The sequence below is a fragment of the Amblyomma americanum genome, chromosome 9 (assembly GCF_052857255.1).
Source record: "Amblyomma americanum isolate KBUSLIRL-KWMA chromosome 9, ASM5285725v1, whole genome shotgun sequence".
NCBI classification, from domain to species: Eukaryota; Metazoa; Arthropoda; class Arachnida; order Ixodida; family Ixodidae; genus Amblyomma; species Amblyomma americanum.
This window is the reverse complement of record NC_135505.1, coordinates 35,300,545-35,322,234: the sequence shown is the minus strand read 5'-3', so window position 1 is coordinate 35,322,234 and position 21,690 is coordinate 35,300,545. Positions and strand designations below refer to the sequence as shown.

The following is a 21,690-nucleotide window of genomic DNA, read 5'->3' as shown; positions in this document are numbered from 1 at the left end:
CCCTTGAAAAACTACTTCCATATTGTTGGAGATTGTGGTAGCGGCTTTTGGCGCTTTATCTGGACGGTTTTTTAGAAGCTTTAAAATGAGAACGCTTGAGAGAGGGTGCGGATTCTGTTCTTAGAAGAGACTCCCGCAGGCTTCTTCGTATCGTCGCAGCCACGTTCTTGAACGATTTTTGTGGGCGCAGGCAAGAACATTGAAGTGATTTTTTGGAAGGCTTTTGCCGACTTCCTAAAAAGCGGGCTGCTGTCGCCCCCATTTGACAACATCAGCAATCTGGTGTGCGATGACTTCCGCACTCAAAGCTGCCCGCGGCGGAGTGCAATAGCGAATTCAGGAGCTGACATCACCATGGGCTCGTCAGTCTCTTACATTTTATCAGAGGAGCCCAGTTCCACAGTCACGGGCAAAATAATTCATTCGTCAACATCTAAAACCTACTGCTATTTTGCAACTTCTAATATTGGATTCGTGCCGATTTAATTCAATCGCAAAGGCTGAGATGGCAGCATTTACATACAGTTAATAACATAAACGTTATATTGCAAATTGGGTTAAATAGTGCCTTAAGCGCCACAGTAATAATCTTCTCTTTAGTCAGCCTATCCCAAAAGAACTCAGTGAAGGCGCCATCTACGTGAGAAAAGGCAGATTTATTTATGACGTTAATAACTACCATAATGCTTCCTGTGTGCAGGAAGACTTGGAGCATGCGGGTTCTTCAGGATGCTTGAAGAAGACACAAACATGGCAGACTATTTTCCATGGTTGCGCAAAATGCAATTCAGGCGCGCCTGCACTTCCGTTTTCGCTCCCGTTTTGGTTTGAGGCTCGGTTTTCAAAGTCAAACAGACTAACCAAAATCGGTGAATTCTGATTTTTGGTCCGCCTAACGGCACGACGCGATACCGCTAAAGGGTTAAGGCCCATTTATGCGCAACTGATAATTCTTTGCTTCACATTATACGATCGCTTGGAGTCCTGATACCAATCATGGAGCAGTGGCGCAGCGTTTAAGTGATGCGCCACTGTTTGCGATAGGAGGTGCTGCCGCCAGTAGGGCTTGTGAGACCCAGGTTGCTGCTCCTGAGTAACCTCAAAGTCATAGGTAGAGACATGCATAGTTGGCCATGAAGCCTGCAAGCAGTTTGCCCACAACCCAGGACCTCCCACTGTGCCAGGTAAGCTGCTTGTCACAGGCTTCATACAAAGAAACATCGGTGAAATCTGAAATGAGGGCATTAGTGCTAGCCCACTAAACTTGTTGTATAAAGTTGTTTTGTAAAATTACTCATTGAAATTTTATTTAAATACGTAACTTCAAAATTACACCCAACCTAAGCCATCAATTGTGTTAGAAGGAATCAGAAACACTCCCATTCTACTTGACCACTCCTTAGCTCTAGAATTAGGTTTATGGATGTTTAACGTCCCAAAGAAACTCATTCTAATATAACGCCACGGTGAAGGATTCCGGGAAATTCGACCACCCCGGGTTCTTTAACGTGCACTGACATTGCACAGTACATGGGCTAATAGAGTTTTGCTTCCATAAAAATGCGACCTCCGAGGCCGAGCCCGCTTCATTCGGGTCAGCAGTTGAGCACCATAATTGTTGGGTAGTTGCTCGTCGTCAAATAAAGTTGAAGCACCATAATCACGGAGCCAACCCCCCGCTTTTTTCTCCTTGACTTCCGGGGGGCGGCCTAGGGAAGAAGAAGAAGAAGGCGAACAATCTTACGCGGCCATGCCTCGTCTTACCCTCGCAGGGTCCTCAAGGGAGAAATCCGTCCGCAACGTGCAAAAATTTGTTAAAGCTCTCGCATCAAAAACCAAGGCACCAAGTCGAGCTCAGACAAGCAGGAATTCGTCCCGTACGGTAACTAGTGCCAGCTCCGGCCTGCCTAGTGCAGCGAACGTGAGTCCTTCTTCGATTGGTACGCCAGATCCTTCCCGCTCTGCGATGCCCGATAATTACGCTTCGCCCATCGGCTGCCATGCCGCTATCGGAGGGCCAGCTACCAAAGAGGGTCTATCGAAGCAGGCGGCCAGCACAGCCAAGGCCGAGGGGGCGGCACCTACTGCGACGACCGATGCTGCTCTCCTGGCTCAGGAAGGGACGCCCATCGTGTTGCGTAAGTGTCGCACCGACGGAACACAGCCCACTAGGGCCAGAGGGAACGCCGCGCCAGAGGGTCGTACCGACTTGAAGTAGACTGTCTCATCTGACTCAATGGGTACGGTCAAGTTCGACATGGCGAACCTCTCGAATGACTCAAGTGATACGAAACGCCGCACCCGCTTCCACGTCAAGAGACCTGAGGAGTTGCCTTTCCTTCGTTTGCGCAAGGTACGCTGGCAAAAACTTTTGAGTAGAGTGCGTTAGGATTTGTTTCCCAGGGTAAATTACGTGCTGTAGCCGACAATGCCCACGACATTGTACAGACCTTTATCCCAAAGGGTAAGCAACTGCTCTTAGGAGCATGCAGTTGCCTCCGCAATACCGGAAGGACAGTTTGCAGAGTTTGGGCAAAACCAGGCGCAGATCGCCAACCCTTTTGCTTCCTTTATTATGCACCAGTATCAAGAACACAATACTGCAAAATTATTGCTAACTTTGGCATCAGGCTCCCTGAATATGAAATGGTTTAAGGGCACACAATAAGATTTATTGATATTAAAGTTTCGGACCTCGAATCGAAGCAAAAAAAAAGAGAGTGAAAAATGAGCATCTTGGGGCAAACTAAGACTTCCATAAAATTTATATATTATTCTTCTAATAAACAAAAACAAACTTGCCTAAATGGGCATTAGGCAAATATATATAAGACGGCCAGCGTAATATAAATTGTTTCCCGATGCAATCTAATAACGATTTGTTCCATTAACGTTTTAGAAAGACAGTTCTACAAACAAGTTTTGTATGTGCCCTAGACAGACGAGTCTTATAAATTTCCTCCTTTTGTCGAAAGATCTTTCTCTCTTCAAAAGCAAGAGCTATTGTCCTTTCGTTCGCTCACCCTGGTATATTTCACATTGGCTTTGTTACGATTAACAGAACGTGAACATGATTAATGTATATTGCTTGGTTAGCTATTCTGTTCTCTTTTTCAGAGGATGAGCACTGCCGAAATACTTGCAAGCAAAAGAAGTGGACAAAACGGCTGTGAATATGGCGTTTTGAACATGAATATTGTTGACTCGGACCAGTACGAGCTGCATTGCATCAATGTATTGCACTAACAGCTATTCTTGCCCGACCGGAAGAGTGCGCCTTTCATCTTAGAAATACTCATTGATTTCCGCATTTCTTTCATATTCTCTCATTTTCTTCATTTTTCTATGGTGGGCGTCGTTGGTAACACAAAACCGTTTCGCGGCACTTTCTTCTAGCCTTTCAAATTTAGTTGTGATCATCATGATCGTTCGTCTATATAAACACCATCTCCAAACCAAAGCACTGAGTGCGAACGGGATTGAACCTGAATGAAATGTGAAATATAACCCGGGAGGGCGCATTGGCAGATGCTCGCCTCATCAAATAGCACGTTTAAAACTTGTGGCCGCTAAACTCCTAAATGCTGCTTTTTCCCCCTCTCTCGTCTAATTTTTGTGGTGTATAGGTATTAGTGCAAACGCACAGCTTTATCACAGACATATTACAGATGATGCAAGCGGCGCAACAGGACAGCAAATAATTGGAGAATATGGTAGTTTGAGCCGTAGTGTAGGCCACACAGTGAGCCTCATGGCTTCGATATGAGAAGTTGTACGCAAACTGGCGATCTGAGAACATTAAGAGAGCGCGCGGCACTTGACGATGTCTATTCGCCTACCGATATTTCTCCATCTAGACTACAAAACAACTCTGAGATCTCGTGGCATGATGTGTCACATGCCTGCTGTGTGCAACGAGCATGCATATACAAGTTTGCCGTCGGTCAAGGGGCTGGTATGCATGGCTAAGTTAGCAAGGTGCATTCACGAGGTATGGGAACGGGGCCCGCCAAGAATCGTAAGGTTCCGTTGCAACTCCTGAGTTGACGAATAGGCTTTTCCAGTCTTATAGACGTATTTGCTTGACCGCGACGCCTATCAAGCGAAAGCGAACAGACCAGTGCACTCAGGAAAAATCTTAACGGGAAATTACATGCGACCCTCAAATAATTGTTTTTTTTTTGGGGGGGGGAGGAAATGGCGCAGTATCTGTCTCATATATCGTTGGACACCTGAACCGCGCCATAAGCGAAGGGATAAATGAGGGAGTGAAAGAAGAAAGGAAGAAGAGCTGCCGCAGTGGAGGGCTCCGGAATCATTTCGACCACCTGGGGATCTTTCACGTGCACTGACATCGCACAGCACACGGGCGCCTTGGCGTTTTTCCTCCATAAAAACGCAGCCGCCGCGGTCGGGTTCGAACCCGGGAACTCCGAATCAGTAGTCGAGCGCCCTAACCGCTGAGCCACCGCGGCGGTTCAAGCCGTCGACGATGTTGGGCGCAGCGTTTGCAAGCGAAACAGCTGCAGGCGGCGCTTGTCGCTTAGTGCTGTAACCGCCCAGTCTGGAGTGGGACTTGTCTATATTTTTTTTATCCTCGTTAAAAGGCTTCAAGCCGCGCTTCGCTAGCCTGGAATTGCTCGGTATGAGGTTTCACACCGCCAGTCGACTGATTTCAATCTTCTTTCTGTTAGCAGCGCCTAATAAAAAAAAACTAGTGACTCACGCGCTCACACGCGACCGTTCCAATAACCCATTTGCGCATGCATTGTGCATTTATATTTGTGTGGTTTTGACTTTAGATACGCTGAGAAAGCAACGTACTGCAGAATATAGGCGGCGCTTGCAATAATTTATAAATTGAGCAAGTAGTTCATTATGATTCTTAGTTCTTCATAATCAATACGAAGGGAAATTCCTGACAACGAAATGTCATCGCTTAGAAGCTACGGCACTGCGGTCAGCGCGATATTCATATTTTACCTCGCTGAGTGGGCATCCATTTCATCGAAACAAATATCCGATAAAAGCGTAGTGAATACGCTTAAATAGTGTCAGTCCAAAGAAACCGGCAAGCAGTATTGTAGTGCTCCAAGCGTGCAATTGTGCTGTCTGGTCTTCCGTTTAGGAATGGCTGATTAGTTATACTAATCAAACCCTGTACTGCGCTTTCATGCCCCTAGACGCAAAAATTGGCAGTGCCTTTGCTAGGCTATGCCACGATATATGTAGCGAAACCTAAGGCATAGCTGGTTAACCTTGGTTAATCTTGATTGCAAGTCCAGGTTAGTCTGGTTGTCTGGCTAGTTGTTGTCACGTGGTTCGTCACGCGGTTGGTCACGTGACAGTCATGCGGTCGGTCACGTGGTGCGGTGCGACAACGGTGGGAATGCGAGCCCCGCGAAACGGCGAGTTCGTGGCCAATGTAGCTTTCGCTGCAGTGATATCAGGATACCTCCTGGGCTCGTTAGCTTGCAGTAAAGTATAAATGCGGTTTCATCTGGTCCCTAACCATGTTCAACTCAAGTACACCGTGACGCGCTTTATAGATGTCTACATTAAACGATTTTCGACACCTTTTCTAGCAAGCACCTAGCAGCAAGACTCAGCGGAGCCCTGGAATAGGGGACAGACCTTGCGAAGACGCCAGACGTCAACGATGAAGACGACGGCCCACCGCTAATCTCATTGAGATTTCAATAAATGTCTTTCTCTCTCTCTCTCTCTCTAGCCAAGAAGGGGGCAACAGATATTCTTATTTCAATTTTTTACGGAACAGTTTTTAGGAAAGAAAAAACATTGGGTTAATCATGGTGCAGTCAGCTGTTAAAATCTTTATTTAAGCCAGCGCCGGTCTCACCGTCCTCTATTTACTTGAGGCTTACGGCTTTTAGAAAAGAAATAAGACCTCATTGCTTTGTTGCAAAAGGGCCTGTCCATAATAACTTCCTGCTCTCAGATCTAAAAGGCAATAAGCATACGCACTCCGGCTTTTGCGTGCTGAACTGCAAACAGCACAAAGTAGCATTCAAGGGACTTTAAACTCAAGTCTGGAAAAAAACAGCGCACCTTAAGATAAGAACTAAGGAGGAGGTAACGGCTCTCTATATATATATATATATATATATATATATATATATATATATATATATATATATATATATATATATATATATATATATATATATATATATATTGTCGCTCTTGTCGTTACATCTTACGTTGCACTGTTGTTTCTAAATATGAACTACCAACTAGCTTGTTTGATCACCCTTGCAAGTTAACTGAAGCGCGGCAGGTAATGCGCTAGAGCAATATTTGTCCACCTAAACTATGCCACTGCCCGTGCTACTCCTCGGCCTGATTTAATGAAGGTGTTTTAGAGGAGCAAGCAACGATTTTTCTGCTTGTGTGCTCGTTCCTTTTGATGCTTCATGGTTAAAAACATGAACATGAAAATTGGTTTGGGGGGAAATGAAATGGCGCAGTATCTGTCTCAGATATCGGTGGGCAGCTGAGCCGCGCCGTAAGGGAAGGGAAAAAGGAGAGAGTGAAAGAAGAAACATAGATCTATAAAAGTACAGATCTATGATTATAAAAACATAGATCTTCAATCAATACATGCCCTCGATTGCTAAATAAGCTATGCTTAATTTCTTTTCTCACGCAGCTGAAGTCTCCTTAACCTTGCAGTTTTTCTAAAAAGGTCCAACTGTGCCGACCTGTCGTTTAATACTCCAGACTATGCGGCCTAATGCCTGGTTGGTTCGTGACATTTGCTCCTCCAAGCCTGGTGCGGTGACAAGAATCATGAGAGAAAAAGTGCTCCCAGGCGTATTCTGCGAGATGGAATTTTCGACTGTTTTTTTTTCCAAAAGACACATTATAGGCACTTGTAGTTCTTAAGACCCAGCATCGGCGAGGGACAAGAAGTACAGGGAAGACGCCACACTCGTGGCACATCGGTTCATTTGCATCCTTTCCACGTATTTCCACTCACGTCCCCTAATTTCACATCACACCGAATATACCACCTTTTTTTCATTTAATCATTATTTCATTCCAACCTTATCGTTCATTGTTACACTTAAGTTCATATCTGCCTACCTTTCGTCCAGCATACGAGCGTGAGCACCTGCGCACTCTTTTATTAGACAACAGACGCCTGCCGCGCTCTGATGCGAGTATACAGTGCTATTTCCGTTTTGTTAAACCGAAAGGCTTTACTATATTTCCACACTACTAAACTACAATTACTACTACACTACTACTAATAATAAGATAATATATATATATATATATATATATATATATATATATATATATATATATATATATATATATATATATATATAGTCCTGAAGAAGACCGCACCGCGGTCGAAACGTTGATAAATAAAAGTGTCTTTGTAGAAGTGCCCACTTCTCTTAAATCTTTATTCTGCGGAGCCAACGCAACCTACGTTCGTAACATATATATATATATATATAATATATATATATATATATATATATATATATATATATATATATATATATATATATATATATATATGACTGTCTTTCGAAATTGCAGTCCAATCAGCGGAAGTGAGAGTAAACATTTCTTTCAACGCTTGGTAGGAATGTGCGTATTCAGTAGTTTACGGGGAGAAACGGAGGCGGCGCAAGATTTGTTTCCCCGCATCACACTAGAGCGCAATTCTCTGATTCTAGTTCCTTATCAGACACGGCCTTTGACATACTTCTGAATTTTCGACAGTTTTGTATTCATTTCGTCTTAAAGGTCGTTACCTGCTCCATAGTTTAGCAGCCACGCGGAGACCTTCTATGCTTCACCGGTGTCGCTATTTCTCAGTAACCGTTGAATCCGTTGTATTCACCTCAGCTCTCCATGGCCCCGCTTCGCATAATTGGATTGCTCCGACCGAGGGCGACCCGGGAGCGCCGGCAGCCCACGCTGAGGGAGCTGCTGGTCGAGGCCCAGACCAAGGAGCAAGACTTACTGGTGAGCCCGCTCGGCTGTCAGAGTTGAGCTTGCGGCAAAGCTTCGAATATTAGAACAGGCCGTCTTAACAGAATATGCTATCTCAAGGATTTCACGTGGCTTTCAGAGTAATCATTTCAAACGTCAATGTTTTAAATCTGCCGAATAGGAGCCAGTCTTGGTGTATTTTGCCTTCTTCAAATTTTCAACATATTTGGCTTTATGGTCTATATCCCAAAGCGACTCAGACCATGAGTGACACCATTGTGAAGGGCTCCGGATGAGACGCCACACGGCGTCTTTAGCACGCACTAATGTTTCACCTTAGACGGACCTCGGACATTTTGCCCACATCGAAATGCGACCGAACCCGCGCTTTTCGGGTCAGCAGCCAAGTAGCACTAACACTGAGCCAGCGCGGCGGCGATGTTTGATCAATGAATTGTTTTCTTTGTAGTACCTATCATCAGGTTGACTTAACCGTTCCGAAGCAGCATCTCAGTTTAAAGTGCGACAGCACTAAGGCGTCCACGCACCGATTTCGCCGATCTGAATCTGCTTAACTCTTCCTGCTTGACTATGGAAGGCGGTGCACCTGCCACATTGGGCAGGTGGCAACCTGCCCAGTGAGTTGTGGACACCCTGTCAAGGGCAGGCAGGCTTGGCATAACCGAAACGAAGCCTCTAGTCGAAAGTAAAGTGGAAGCCGAAGTGCTAGCGTGCGGAATTCGCGTTTGCCCTAACAACGCTAAATCATCCATAATTATTAACGCGATAGCATTAAGGAGCTCTCGTCGCAGAAAATAGGGCATCGCCGTCGTCGGGTTCGTTGACCATGAGCGAAAAATCCAAAAAAAACCCTCCGAGAAGCAACTTAGTAGGCAGGTGGGCCACCTAGGTCACGTGACCTCCTGGCGTAATCAAAACTTTCACAACGGACTGTGAGCAAGCTGCCCACCGTTGCAAGCGGCAGATAAATTAATAATTGATCGCTCAGAAAGAGCAACCTGGGTCGCTTAAGGCCCACTGGCGGCAGCACCTGCCATTGCAGAGCAGTGGCGCATTGCTTAACCGATGCACCACAGTGCCAGGAGTGGTGTGTGAACTCCTCGGGATCTTTGACCGGTGATTATTTCTACACATATAGGAATTATCCCATTAAGCTAAGGCCTCGTACGCTTTAGGCGAAGCTTAAGCGTCCCCTGCAATTCTTTTATAAAGTCAGTAAGGTGCAGAACAATTTGATTCGTAGATTGTGATGTCTCCTCGATATTTTGTTTTCAACATGACGAACATGACGTCCACAGAGGGCCGTCGTGAGCATGCAGCAGTCAACGCAGAATTTAAACTGCTACTTCCCGTTTACTAATTGCATGAAAGTCTGCTAAGCGATATCCGAGGAGATGCTCGTTTGAAGCTTTTCATCGGTGTAGCCTGGTCAGAAGGCATGCCTGATCGTCAGTTCCTACTTTGTCCTTGCATTTCTACTCAGCCTACAGATCAGTGACGAATCAAGTAACCTTAAAACGCCATTTAAAGCGGTCGCTTGAGAGATCCTTTGCAGTTCGTTTCGAGGAAAGTAAGGCGGGCTTTCTCCTCTGTGGGACATGGATAATACGCATTTATCGTGATATATTGTTCACAGCTAACTGTGAACAGGCCGGAGGGATGCCTCACTCCAATAACAACGATTGCGGACTAAATATTATTTCAATTACCTTGTTAGTTTTCGACAGTAACGAATTGAATCTTGCCTTACCTCTCTTCGGAAAATATTTGTTAGCCACCGCTTATAAATGGACTAGTCTGCTTCCAGCCCGTTTAACCGCTCAGAGAACAGCGAAAGTAAAGGCTGTTTCTGCCAAGATTTTTCAGGCGATAAAAATTCGGCACCTGGAAATTGGCCGAAGGGAGGTGGTGGCAGTTGGCCCCTTATGAATCTCTCTATGTCGACCTGTTTACCTGCAACGAAGAAATGTAACCTCAGATGTGTCACGCGAGATAAGGACACACTTACTTGTTCTCCCTCAATGCATCTGTGCAATGGGTGTGGATGCCACGTCTGACTATTTGCTCCGCTGCTGACGGACGCAGAACCTGGACACCAAGGAGCGCGAGCGGCAGCTACTTGTGGTCGTTGTCATCGCGCTGCTGTTCATTTACTACGCTGCCATGGCCACAGCCTTCTACTACTACGAACGGGACGCGGTCGTCTCGAACACGCCCGGTGTGCGCCGAGTCCCCCTCGCGATGCTCCGGAGCACCGTTAACTCATCGGACGACTGATGCCGCCTCTGCTGTGGCGCATGTGCGCACTATGATGTGGCCGTTAAATGGACAACATGAAAATTTTTCAACGGTTTGCGTGATACATTGTAGCTGTTGCGTTGTGGGAACACCGAATGTTTCGGCGAAGAATTTTGTGATACCACAAATATTAGTCACGTGACGCCTGTCGTATTTTACAACTTCAGTAAAAATGTTCTGTGCACAATCATCTTAGATGTGCGACCAAATGAACTTCTTAGTTTTTCGCTAAATCACTACTGCAATATAGACAGTTGTCACAGCTTCTATGTATGTAGACGTGAATGCCGTTGTTGTGCAGTCTGATGAGTGGGCACAAGGGACATCTATGCATATTCCTGCCACTCAGACCTTTGCTCCAAAGCAATTATTCCTCTTTTTCGATGCACTTATACATCATATAACGGCCAGGTTTCTAGCAAGGAGGCTTGCGGGTCTGCACCCGTTTTGCGTCAGACACAAGCAAAAAGCTTGTTATTTCATTTACCAGTTTACATCATATGAAAACGGTACTCTGGTATTCTTAGTTGCGAAAATAGTGAATATCGCTGGGCTTTTTTTTTGTCGTTGAAGCATGCAACTGAGTAATGACGAGAGGAATATTTTGACTAAGAAACCGAATGCCTGTGGTGAACGTCGACACCATGGCTTTTAGCAGCGCTTCGAACAGTGCGCGCGCTCACGACAAACTGCATCTTTTTTGCAGGTGAGGAATGGTGTCCGATCTGCTTACAGAGCCGTGTTTGTAATTTTGCGTTGCTGCCGAACACTTCTGTAGTAACTATTTTTGGCTGAAAGTGATTGTATTGTAACCTGTAGAATGTCGCGGGGGAAAAGGGGGAAGACAGGAATTGGGAAAGCGATACAGCAGCTTCTTTTGCAAAATTTAAGCGGGAGACGCCTGCTGAACTGAAAGAATAAGTCTGTTCAACAATGCAGTGACACATGTGACGATGTCAAAGACGTGACTCAAGATCTAAGGGAACTAAGAGATGAATTAAAAGGCTTTGGTCTCTGAGAATCAGAAATTGAAACCTGAGAATAAGCAACTGGCCCTTAAACTAAAAAAGATGGAGCAGTATCAAATGAGTAACAACCTTTAGATCAAAGGCGTTCCAGATGAGTGTTACTCTCTCGTAGCCGTTCAAAAAATATGCGAGTCAGTAGTAGAAGTGTTCAACGGCAGTGACATTGACATTTTTTATAGAGTTCCTACCTCGAACGCAACAACCATGAACATCGTTGTTCACTAGACAACTTGAAAATGTTATTGGAGTCCCTCGTGATGAGGTTTGATGCCAATGTTTTTACAGAGAATGTACTAACAATGATAATACGCCAGTGATATACAATTACGCGCGCGTGCATTTCGACAGAACAGAAAAAAGAGGAGGTGGTGTGGCGGTATATGTTAGGCACAGCTATGCTTCTAGCATCATCGAGGAGTACAAAACTACAAATGAAAGCGTTGAATGTTTGGTAACAAAAACATTTAGGTTTCAGCTTGCTGTCATCTATAGACAGCCAGCTGGCTCTATACGAGCCTTTTTAAATTTTCTTGAGGAATTACTGCAGTTTTTCAAATTAGTAAGTTACCTTTCTTTATCGTTGATGACATAAACATAAACACAGCTAGTAGTGACCAATACTCAATAGAATACAGGAGGTTAATTGTGTCGTACGGATGCGAGAATTTGGTTGCTGTACCCACATGTGTTAGTTCTAAAACAGCTACAGCCATAAACACTTGTTACGAATATCAGCATATCGTAACTAATGGGTGGAGTTATAACATGCGACTTAAGTCATCTGCCCGTGTTTTGCATTACTAGTCACTTTACATGCAGAAACCCTCCTGAGGTAACAAAGTGTAGAAAGATAGACGACAAATCGCTCAGGAAATTTTTTCTTTAGTTGAGGTTGCTAACTGGGCCAATGTGTTTGGCTGTAATGAACCTAATGAAGCATACAAATGCTTTTGCAGCAAGTTAAAGGTTTTTATTATGATGAATTTCCAGTATCATGCAGGCGAAAAAATAAATAAAAAACCAACGATTACTGCCACACTTTACAGAATAACAGTACAAAAAAATAGGATGTACCATACTCTTATTGCTACACGTGACGTAAATCTTCTCAGGGATCTTAAAAAGGTCCGCAACAAACTTAATTCAGACTTTAAAAAAGCGAAAAATAACTATTATCAAAGTGTCTTTTGCCGTCATCATACTAACGCAAAAAAAAATTTGGAAACTTTGAACAAACGCACGAGCAGAAAGGATGTAACGACAAACCCCGAAGAGTTTGGGATAAATGCAAATTAGATAGCGGGACAGTGCTTGGCTAACATGATGAACGAGTTTTTAATACAATCATGGAGGGAAGATAACCCTACCGCAGGCAGTAGACAATCGACCAGACACATTAGTCTCATTCCGAAATCGCGTGTTTTCCACCATGTTTCAAAGGAAGACACCGAACATTTACTCAGTAAAATAAAATGTGATGTGGCCGCTGGATCTGATGAAATTAAGGTCGTACCAATTAAGTACGTGCCCCAGTTGGTAAAAAATGTTCTCGCACATATTAACTTAATGTTCGACATGGTTATCCTTCCTGACCAATTGACTATAGCAAAGGGTGCGCCAATGTGCAAGTCAAGAGACAGAAACATCCATACAAACTACAGACAAATCTATCAAAATCTTGGTGTGGGCTAATCGGTGGTTCATATTAAATAATTTAGGTTCTTCTCCTTCTGTCCCTGTTTTTTGCTCTGCACTACTCTTAGCGACCAATATCAGTGTTGTCTGGTTTATCAAAAGTTTTTGAGGGGCTATTAGTGGCACTATAAAAAAGTTCTTAGAGAAATATAGTATTATATGTAGCTCCCAGTTTGGATTTAAAAAATCTAAATCCACTGAACAAGCACTATTTCACGTAAAGGAGGAAATCGTACAGGGTACTGAGAATAAGGATTATACTTTAGGGCTGTTTCTTGACGTGCGAACAGCCTTTGACTCGGTTAGTCACAGCATACTATTTTATAAGCTTGAATGCTATGAAATACGCGCCAATTCGTAAAATTAATAAAAGATTATCTTGGCACACGCTTCCAATTTACGAATGTGAACAATCACTCATCTACTTGGTTCAGCGTAACAAATGCAGTGCCTCAAGGATCAATATTAGGGCCTGGGCTGTTTTGTTAGACGTCAAAAGACACTCTCGATATAGTTGTGTTTCTGTACGACACCAACGTAATTTTTCTGCGCGGGCGAAACTCGAAATACAAGAAATAACAAATAGCTATCTACACACTCTTTCTGAATGGCTAAAAGGAAACTGGCTACAATTAAACGGTTCTAAAACTTAATATATCGTATTGTTTCCTCCGAATAAAATAGACCAACACATGATGTAAATTATGTGTAAAAGAACGAGCACTCACCAAACATACGAGCAGAAATTTCAAGGCGTTTGATTCTAGGAAACTCTGGCATGGACATGTCATTGTTGGGGACGAGGGGTCCTTGATTGAGCCGACTCTTTCAGCGCTGCAGGTCCCTTCTCCGAATGACGTTGTCGGACTTGGTTATGAAGGAAACTGTACAGGGGGTTTATTTTACATTATTTACAAGATTTTGGAACCCATTGGAGGGTGATGGGGGAAGGTCGGAGGATCTGAGAAGATCTGAGGATGATCGAGGATTCTCTCCTCACGGCACTCGTCGTCCTGTTTAAAAAGGGTCCGGTCCCTAGGATTCCCCAGGTCCGAGAATGTCTTCGCCAGGTTGGGCGTGGCCTAACTTGCGCTGTCGTACACACACACACACACACACACACACACACACACACACACACACACACACACACACACACACACACACACACACACACCACTTCACATAGGGACACGGCCCCGTCGCATGCCTCGCCGGAGAGAGGGTGCCGCTGGACAATCGCCCCCACCAGAGAGAACGGTGTCTTCGCTTCCGAACGACAGTTCTCACGCTCCAGCCGGACACGTCTTCCGGGAAGTCCGAATGGGCGAGGCGCCGGCGAGCAGGCATAGTTGAAGGGGTGAGTCACCCCTGCTCGGTGCTGGCGGTCGCCAAGTGCCTCCGGGCCGCACGATCTTCCGGGAACAAGGCTTACAAACGGCAATGGAATCGTCCGTCTCGAATCCAATAAACCTCGCGAGGACCGAGCGTCGGAAACAAGATGCCTATCGCCGTGCAGGGACCCCGGCTGCAGGTGTCCTGGCCGAATACGCAGCTGAATCAGACCACCGGCTGTCGCCAGAAACCTTACAGCTCCTCCGCGGCCCGAAAAATCTCGAATGTCCAGCGTTGACGACCGCTGGGCAGGAAGAGATGAGATGGCGTCCGTGTTGGTCCCCTGGATTGCATTATCATCGCCCCCAAGGCAGAACCCAAAGCACCACCAACAAAGGAAAGCGCAGGTTGGACGCTCCAAACAGCAAAGCATTGCCCCACCCGCAAGCGCTCGGACTTCGCCAAAGAATCACCAGGCTTCTTCCATTGACAACAATACACTTTTTAAAAAATTGTGTTCAAATTTGGGTTAATGTTGTGCCGACTGAGCGCGAAACATCTCCTTTTGAAACTGCCACAGCCGGATTACTCGGAACAAAGTAAAAAAAAACACTCACACAGAAGGAGATTCCTCTTAGTTCTCCCGCTTACATCAGTCTGCTCAAGCCATCAGCATTTCCGTGCAGTTTCCCCTTCTTATAACGCACCGAGAAATTGTACTGTTGGAGAGCCAGACTCCATCTGAGCAAGCGACCATTTTTGGGGGACATCTGTCGCAGCCACGTTAAAAGACAATGGTCAGTCTCAAATACAAACTTTGCTCCGTACAGGTAACACGACAACTTCTGCGCTGCCCAAACTAAACACGCGCACTCTTTTTCGGAAGCGCTGTACGCTTCCTCTCTACTGGTCAGTTTGCGGCTGATGTACAGAACTGGGTGTTCTTCATGGTCGTAGCCAACTTGGCTTAAGACAGCACCCAGCCCTCTATCACTGGCATCACACTGGACTATGAACTCTTTCCCATAGTCAGGGGTCCTGAGCAAGGGTCGGGACACGAGTGCTTCCTTCAGGCTTTTGAAGGCGTTTTCTTTTTGGTTATCCCAACTTACGTTAGTAGGTGCTCCCTTTCGCAAGGCGTCAGTTAAGGGACTAGCCCGCTGTGAGTAGTTAGGAATATATCGGTGGTAGTACCCAACTAATCCCAAAAATGAGCGAATGGCCGTTTTCGTCCGTGGTCACGGAAATGCTGCGATCGGGGCAATCTTTAACTCGGATGGGCTCCTAGTTCCCTGGCCTACAACGTGGCCCAAGTACGTCACCTGTGCGCAACCAAATCTACACTTTTCTGCCTTCAGTGTCAGTCCAGCCTGTCGTAAACTGGAAAACACGGTCTTTAGGTGTTCTAGATGCTCTTGCCAGGTTTCCGAAAAAATTGCCACATCGTCTAAATAAGGGAGTGCAAAGCACTGCATGTCCTTCAGTACGATGTCCATGAGTTTCGAGAAGCTGTAGGGGGCATTCTTCAACCCAAAACTAAGCATTAAGGGTCGAAAGGTGCCCGCTGGGGTGATGAAAGCGGCATACCTGCTCGCGCTTTCTGAGAGGGGAACTTGCCAATATCCCCGTACGAGATCGAGGGTGGAAATGAATCTCGCGCCGCTCACCCTTTCTATCCTTTCCTCTATGTTGGGAATCGGGTATACCTGATCCCTGGTAATTGCATTAAGCTTTCTATAATCCACGCAGGGACGAGGATCTTTCCCTGGGGCCTCAACAAGAATTAGCGGTGAGGTATAGTCACTTTCCGCTGGCTCTACAACCCCTAATTCCAACATGCGCTGAATTTCCGCGTCCATTATTTCTTTTTGCCGCGGTGATACCCTGTAGGGTTTCGACCGTACCGGCTCATCAGAGGTGAGCTCGATTTCGTATGTCAGGAGGTGTGTCTTTCCCGGGCGACTGCTAAATAGGTCAGCGAATTCGCTCAACAACTGCTTTAGCGTGTCGACCTGTGTCCCGCTTAGGAAATCTGCATTCACGGAGTGAGCCAGAATGTTTTCCACGTTGTCACTTGCGTCCGCACCTCCCTTCCAACCCTGACTCTCGCTGTCCAGCTCTTCTGGTTCATTTAGAGTCAGATTGACGATCCCGCTGCGTTCCACGAACGGCTTCATCAGATTGCAATGATAGATTCTCACCTGTGTTCCCCTGCCGGGAACCCTTAGCGCGTAATTGGTCTCCAAAAGTTTTTGCAACACTTCTACTGGACCATCCCAGTGAACTTCCAGCTTGTTTTTTTTTCGATGGCCGGAGGATCATCACGCGATCGCCCGCGGTGAAACCTCGAAGGCGAGCGTTTTTGTCATAATAGACCTTGGCGGCCTCCTGGGCAGCTTTCATATTTCGATTTACTAATTCCCTCGTGTTGTTAAGGCGGTCCAGTAGCTTAAGCACGTACTCAACCACTGTCTGGTTCTTTCCTGTCCCTTCCCACATTTCTCTCAGCATTCGGAGGGGAGAGCGGAGGGCTCTTCCGTACACGAGTTCTGCTGGCGTAAACCCCGTAGCTTCGTGGGGGACTGTTCGTAAAGCGAAAAGTGTGGCCGGCAGACAATCCTCCCAGTCTGCTTTATGCTCATAACAAAGAACGCGTAGCACCCGCTTCAGCACCGAATGCCATTTCTCTACACTGTTGGACTGTGGATGATACACCGAGCTGTGCAACAGTTTTATTCCGCATCTTTGTAGGAATGTGGTCGTCAAGGCGCTTGTAAAGACCGTCGCCTGATCGGCTTGGATTTCGGCCGGAAATCCTATTCTCGCGAACACTAACCAAAGGGCATCAACTATTTCTGTGGAGCTCAAGTCCTTCAACGGAATTGCTTCGGGAAATTTTGTGGCGGGACATAACATAGTAAGCAAGTACTTATAGCCTGATTTCGTGTTAGGCAAAGGGCCTACTGTGTCTCTTACAAGCCGGCGGAAAGGTTCCGAGATCAATTGAACAATTTTCAGTGGAGCCTTCCATGTCTCTCCCGGCTTGCCCACGCGCTGGCACGCATCGCATGATTTTACGTAGCGTTCTGCATCTTTGAAACAACCCGGCCAATAATATTCCATTAATAGGCGCTCCTTTGTTTTATTGATTCCCAGATGTCCTGCCCAGCCATTTCCGTGGCAGAGACTCAGAATGTCCTCTCTGTATTTTTCGGGCACGACCAGCTGATCAAATGTTTTGCCTTTTCTGTCCTGGTAGTGTCGGTATAGTAAGCCTCCCTTCTCATGCATCGTTATGTTGCGTCTCGCGATGCCCTCTTTAGCTTTAAGGTGCAGTCTTTCCAAAGTGGGATCCTGCTTCTGTTCTTTTGTTAGGGACTCCCTGTTCACCTGCAGAAGGCGATCAAAACTACGTGATGTTGGAGATAAAACGGATCCTTCAGCGTTTTCTGATTCCTCTACCGACTTAGTGGTTGAAGTCCCTCGTCGCTCATTTGCTCAGTCAGCTGTCTGGCTTTCATTCCTCGTTGGTTCACTTCCCTCCTCATTTGATTGCAACGATATGCTGGCTGGTGCGTCTCTGGCTACCTGAGGTTCGGGAATCTGACTTAGTTGAGATGCGAGCTGACGACTTTTCTATCTTGTCAAAGCTTGTATCACCCCGCTTCCGAGTTTCTGGCCTCTCTCGCGTAGCAATTGGTATGATCGATTCGAGAAGAGGTAAGGATATTGACGTGGCACGGCCTTCGAAACTGCGGCCTCAGTGATTAGCTCTCCAAACGGTCCACAAATCATCACTCTAGCTATGGGAAGGCATACACTGTGTTCTTCTACTGCCTGTTTTATCCACGAGACTTCTCCCGTAAAATCGTCCACTGACACGTAAGACGGGTGGACAACGTCCATCGTCGCGGCGCTATCACGAAGCACCCTGCATGGTTTCCCGTTAACGTGCAGGTATGGCTTAAGGAGCGCTAGATTCTCGTCGTTATCCTCGACGTACGAGAACACCAAACGTTGCTGTGTACACTTGGCTGCAAAGTGCCCGACACCATTGCAGTTGTAGCAACGAAATGGCCTACTAGCCTCAAACTCTTTTTTCGCGGCTTTGTCTGCTCCCTGTCTCTTCGCCTGTTCTTCACGCTTTTCTGGCGCTACCTTCGTTGCCTCTGATTGCTCCGAACTTCTAGCACTTCGCGTCTTTCTGCTAGGCCCTTTATCTCGCATCGCGTTTCGAGCGTGTGACGCACCCTCTTCAGTGCTCAACCTTCTGCGCGAAACGTACTCCTCTGCTAGCTCAGCGGCGCTTTCAACTGTCGACTTTTTCCCTGTCTTGAACCCACAGTTTCACCACTTGGGGAATGCTTCGGTAAAATTGCTCAAGGCAAAAACACTAAATGATCTTGTCTCGGCTTTCATAAACCTCGGCTCCTTTTAGCCACTCTAGCAGATTCGTCTTTGGTCCATACGCGAAATCCGGATAGCCCTCGCTATCGTTTTTCATTGCGTTCCTGAAGCGCTGTCGGAAAGCTTCGGCTGACAGCCGGTACCTTTTTAGCAGGCTGGCTTTGACTTTTTCGTAGTCAGCTGCGTCTTGTGTGCTAAGTCTCGTAATGACTTCAGCTACTTCACATGGCAAGAGTGTCAGAAGCCGTTGCGGCCATGTACTGGGAGCAAAGTTCTCCCTTTCGCAAGTTCTCTCAAAGTTTCTCAGGTACAATCCTATGTCCCTTCCACTTTCATAGGGCTGCATGAATCTGTTCATTCTATATGATTGTACATCGCTTGCTCTTTCAGGAGACCCGGCTCTCGAACTGTCGCCTTTTTTTCGATTTTCGCTTTCAAGCTGCAATCGCTTTAGATTTCTTTCTTCTTTTTCAGCTTCCCACTTTTGCCGTTCCTTCTCTTTTTCCCATTCCGCTTCCCTTTTTCTTTTTTCTTCCTGTACCAAATTCCACGTATCTACCAGCTGATCGTCATCTACGTGCTTTTGAATTGTCTTGCATATTTCAAGTTTTGTCATTTTTCCCTGTACTTCTATTGACAGTTCCTCGCACAACAACAGCAAGTCCGACTTTGACAATTTCATAAGGTCCATGACAATGCTTTCTCTGCTTTGGCAATGCTATCTTCAAAATGTCGTGAGATTACCCTTTCTCAATTGACATACACTTCCCAGTGATTCTAGATTATTCTCTCAAAATCTGAAGCCTGGCGAATCCTATAGCAAAATGCCGAAATGCTTACCGGTTGAGAAATCACGATGTCGCACGGTCCATCCCAGCTGCTGCCAACCAGTTGTTGGGGACGAGGGGTCCTTGAGTGAGGTGACTCTTTCAGCGCTGCAGGTCCCTTCTCCGAATGACGTTGTCGGACTTGGTTATGAAGGACTCTGTACAGGGGGTTTATTTTACATTATTTACAAGATTTTGGAACCCATTGGAGGGTGATGGGGGAAGGTCGGAGGATCTGAGAAGATCTGAGGATGATCGAGGATTCTCTCCTCACGGCACTCGTCGTCCGGTTTAAAAAGGGTCCGGTCCCTAGGATTCCCCAGGTCCGAGAATGTCTTCGCCAGGTTGGGCGTGGCCTAACTTGCGCTGTCGTACACACACACATACCACTTCACATAGGGACACGGCCCCGTCACATGCCTCGCCGGAGAGAGGGTGCCGCTGGACAATCGCCCCCACCAGAGAGAGCGGTGTCTTCGCTTCCGAACGACAGTTCTCACGCTCCAGCCGGACACGTCTTCCGGGAAGTCCGAATGGGCGAGGCGCCGGCGAGCAGGCATAGTTGAAGGGGTGAGTCACCCCTGCTCGGTGCTGGCGGTCGCCAACTGCCTCCGGGCCGCACGATCTTCCGGGAACAAGGCTTACAAACGGCAGTGGAATCCTCCGTCTCGAATCCAATAAACCTCGCGAGGACCGAGCGTGGGAAACAAGATGCCTATCGCCGTGCAGGGACCCCGGCTGCAGGTGTCCTGGCCGAATACGCAGCTGAATCAGACCACCGGCTGTCGCCAGAAACCTTACATCATGTAGAGCACTTGGCCGCCGATATAGCCCGATCGATCGAATGTATCAGAAATGTTTCCACAATGATACCTTTCTTATTAGAAAATGTCTTCATTACGCTTTATTTATTCAAACCTTTCCTATTGTTCGCTAGTTTGGGGCACCACTACTCAGCATAACTATAATAAGTTGATGATATTACAAAAATAATGCTACATGTCTTTGAAAATTATATAGGAAACATCCGCAATTTACGCACTAGGGAGGTATTTGCAAAGCACGACATGATCATTGCCAACCACATATACTTCTATAAAATAATTTAACATACACGTCACACACATATACAAACATCTCGGCGTAACAGTTGCTCACCAGTACGGTTTCAGACACCACACAAGAAGGCTTCCGAAGGTTAGAACAAATTACGGTAAACAGTCAATGACCTACCAAGCAATATATATTCTAACTAAACATGAAGGCATATTAAATTAGACAGACACCCCTGCTATAATAATAAATAATGTATGCAATTTTTCTTGCGACAACCTCATGCGTGATGTAGATTGTTTTTATTGTGATATGAGCATTATCGTTATGATGTATTGTGTTTCTTTTTTATGCGCAATGTGTACTTCTGCATCTGTGATCACTGAATACCTCTAACGTGATAAAATTGATACGAAGTTTGCATGTACATATGATTTTATGTCAACTGAGTATATGTAGTATTGCTCGTTTTTTTTTCCTGGCATATTGCAAGTTGTATCTTTGTTGGATGTCGAATGGAAAAACGAAATTTCAAAGTCAAGGGCATTTTTTGCTGCGCTGTACTAACGAAACGGGGCAGAGCCCTCGTCAGGCTGTATTAGCCTTTAGCCATTGTCTCCGCAGGGCATGCGCTGAAAATTAAAAAAAATGTTTTTGGTTTATGTGACGTGCGATACCCAACGAAATAATTTACAGGGATTTTATACTGCACTCTTACACGCATGCGCGCACTCACAGACACACAAACGTGTGTATGTGTGTATGTGTGTCATATATGAGTGCCCAGCACTTCTCTCTCATAACTCTTCACTTCCACGTGACCTCTCACGCAGAATTTAAATAATGACGAATGGGCCGTTTCCTCATCGCGAAGAATCGAACACATACCTTCCCGAAACTGTTCACACTGTTCAAGAATTGCGCGTTAATAGAATGTTATGTCTATTTTGAGCCAGAGGGGCTACTTTTTGCCATTGGGGCTGGTCATTCGTGCTCTTCGCTATCTTCAAGCAACCAGCAAATGTCCAAAGATTAGGTTTGGGCTGAAGGTC

At 45.9% G+C, this 21,690-nt stretch overlaps 1 protein-coding gene across 1 annotated transcript; it reads left to right on the top strand.

Annotated features, from left to right (window-relative positions):
• The first annotated feature begins 1,741 nt into the window (after window positions 1-1,741).
• LOC144105111 (uncharacterized) lies at window positions 1,742-10,469 on the top strand. Its single transcript, XM_077638293.1, has 3 exons — window positions 1,742-2,353; window positions 7,888-8,007; window positions 10,081-10,469. The coding sequence occupies exons 1-3, from the start codon at window positions 2,237-2,239 to the stop codon at window positions 10,270-10,272; spliced, it is 429 nt and encodes a 142-aa protein (XP_077494419.1). The 5' UTR covers window positions 1,742-2,236; the 3' UTR covers window positions 10,273-10,469.
• The last annotated feature ends 11,221 nt before the right edge of the window (window positions 10,470-21,690 follow it).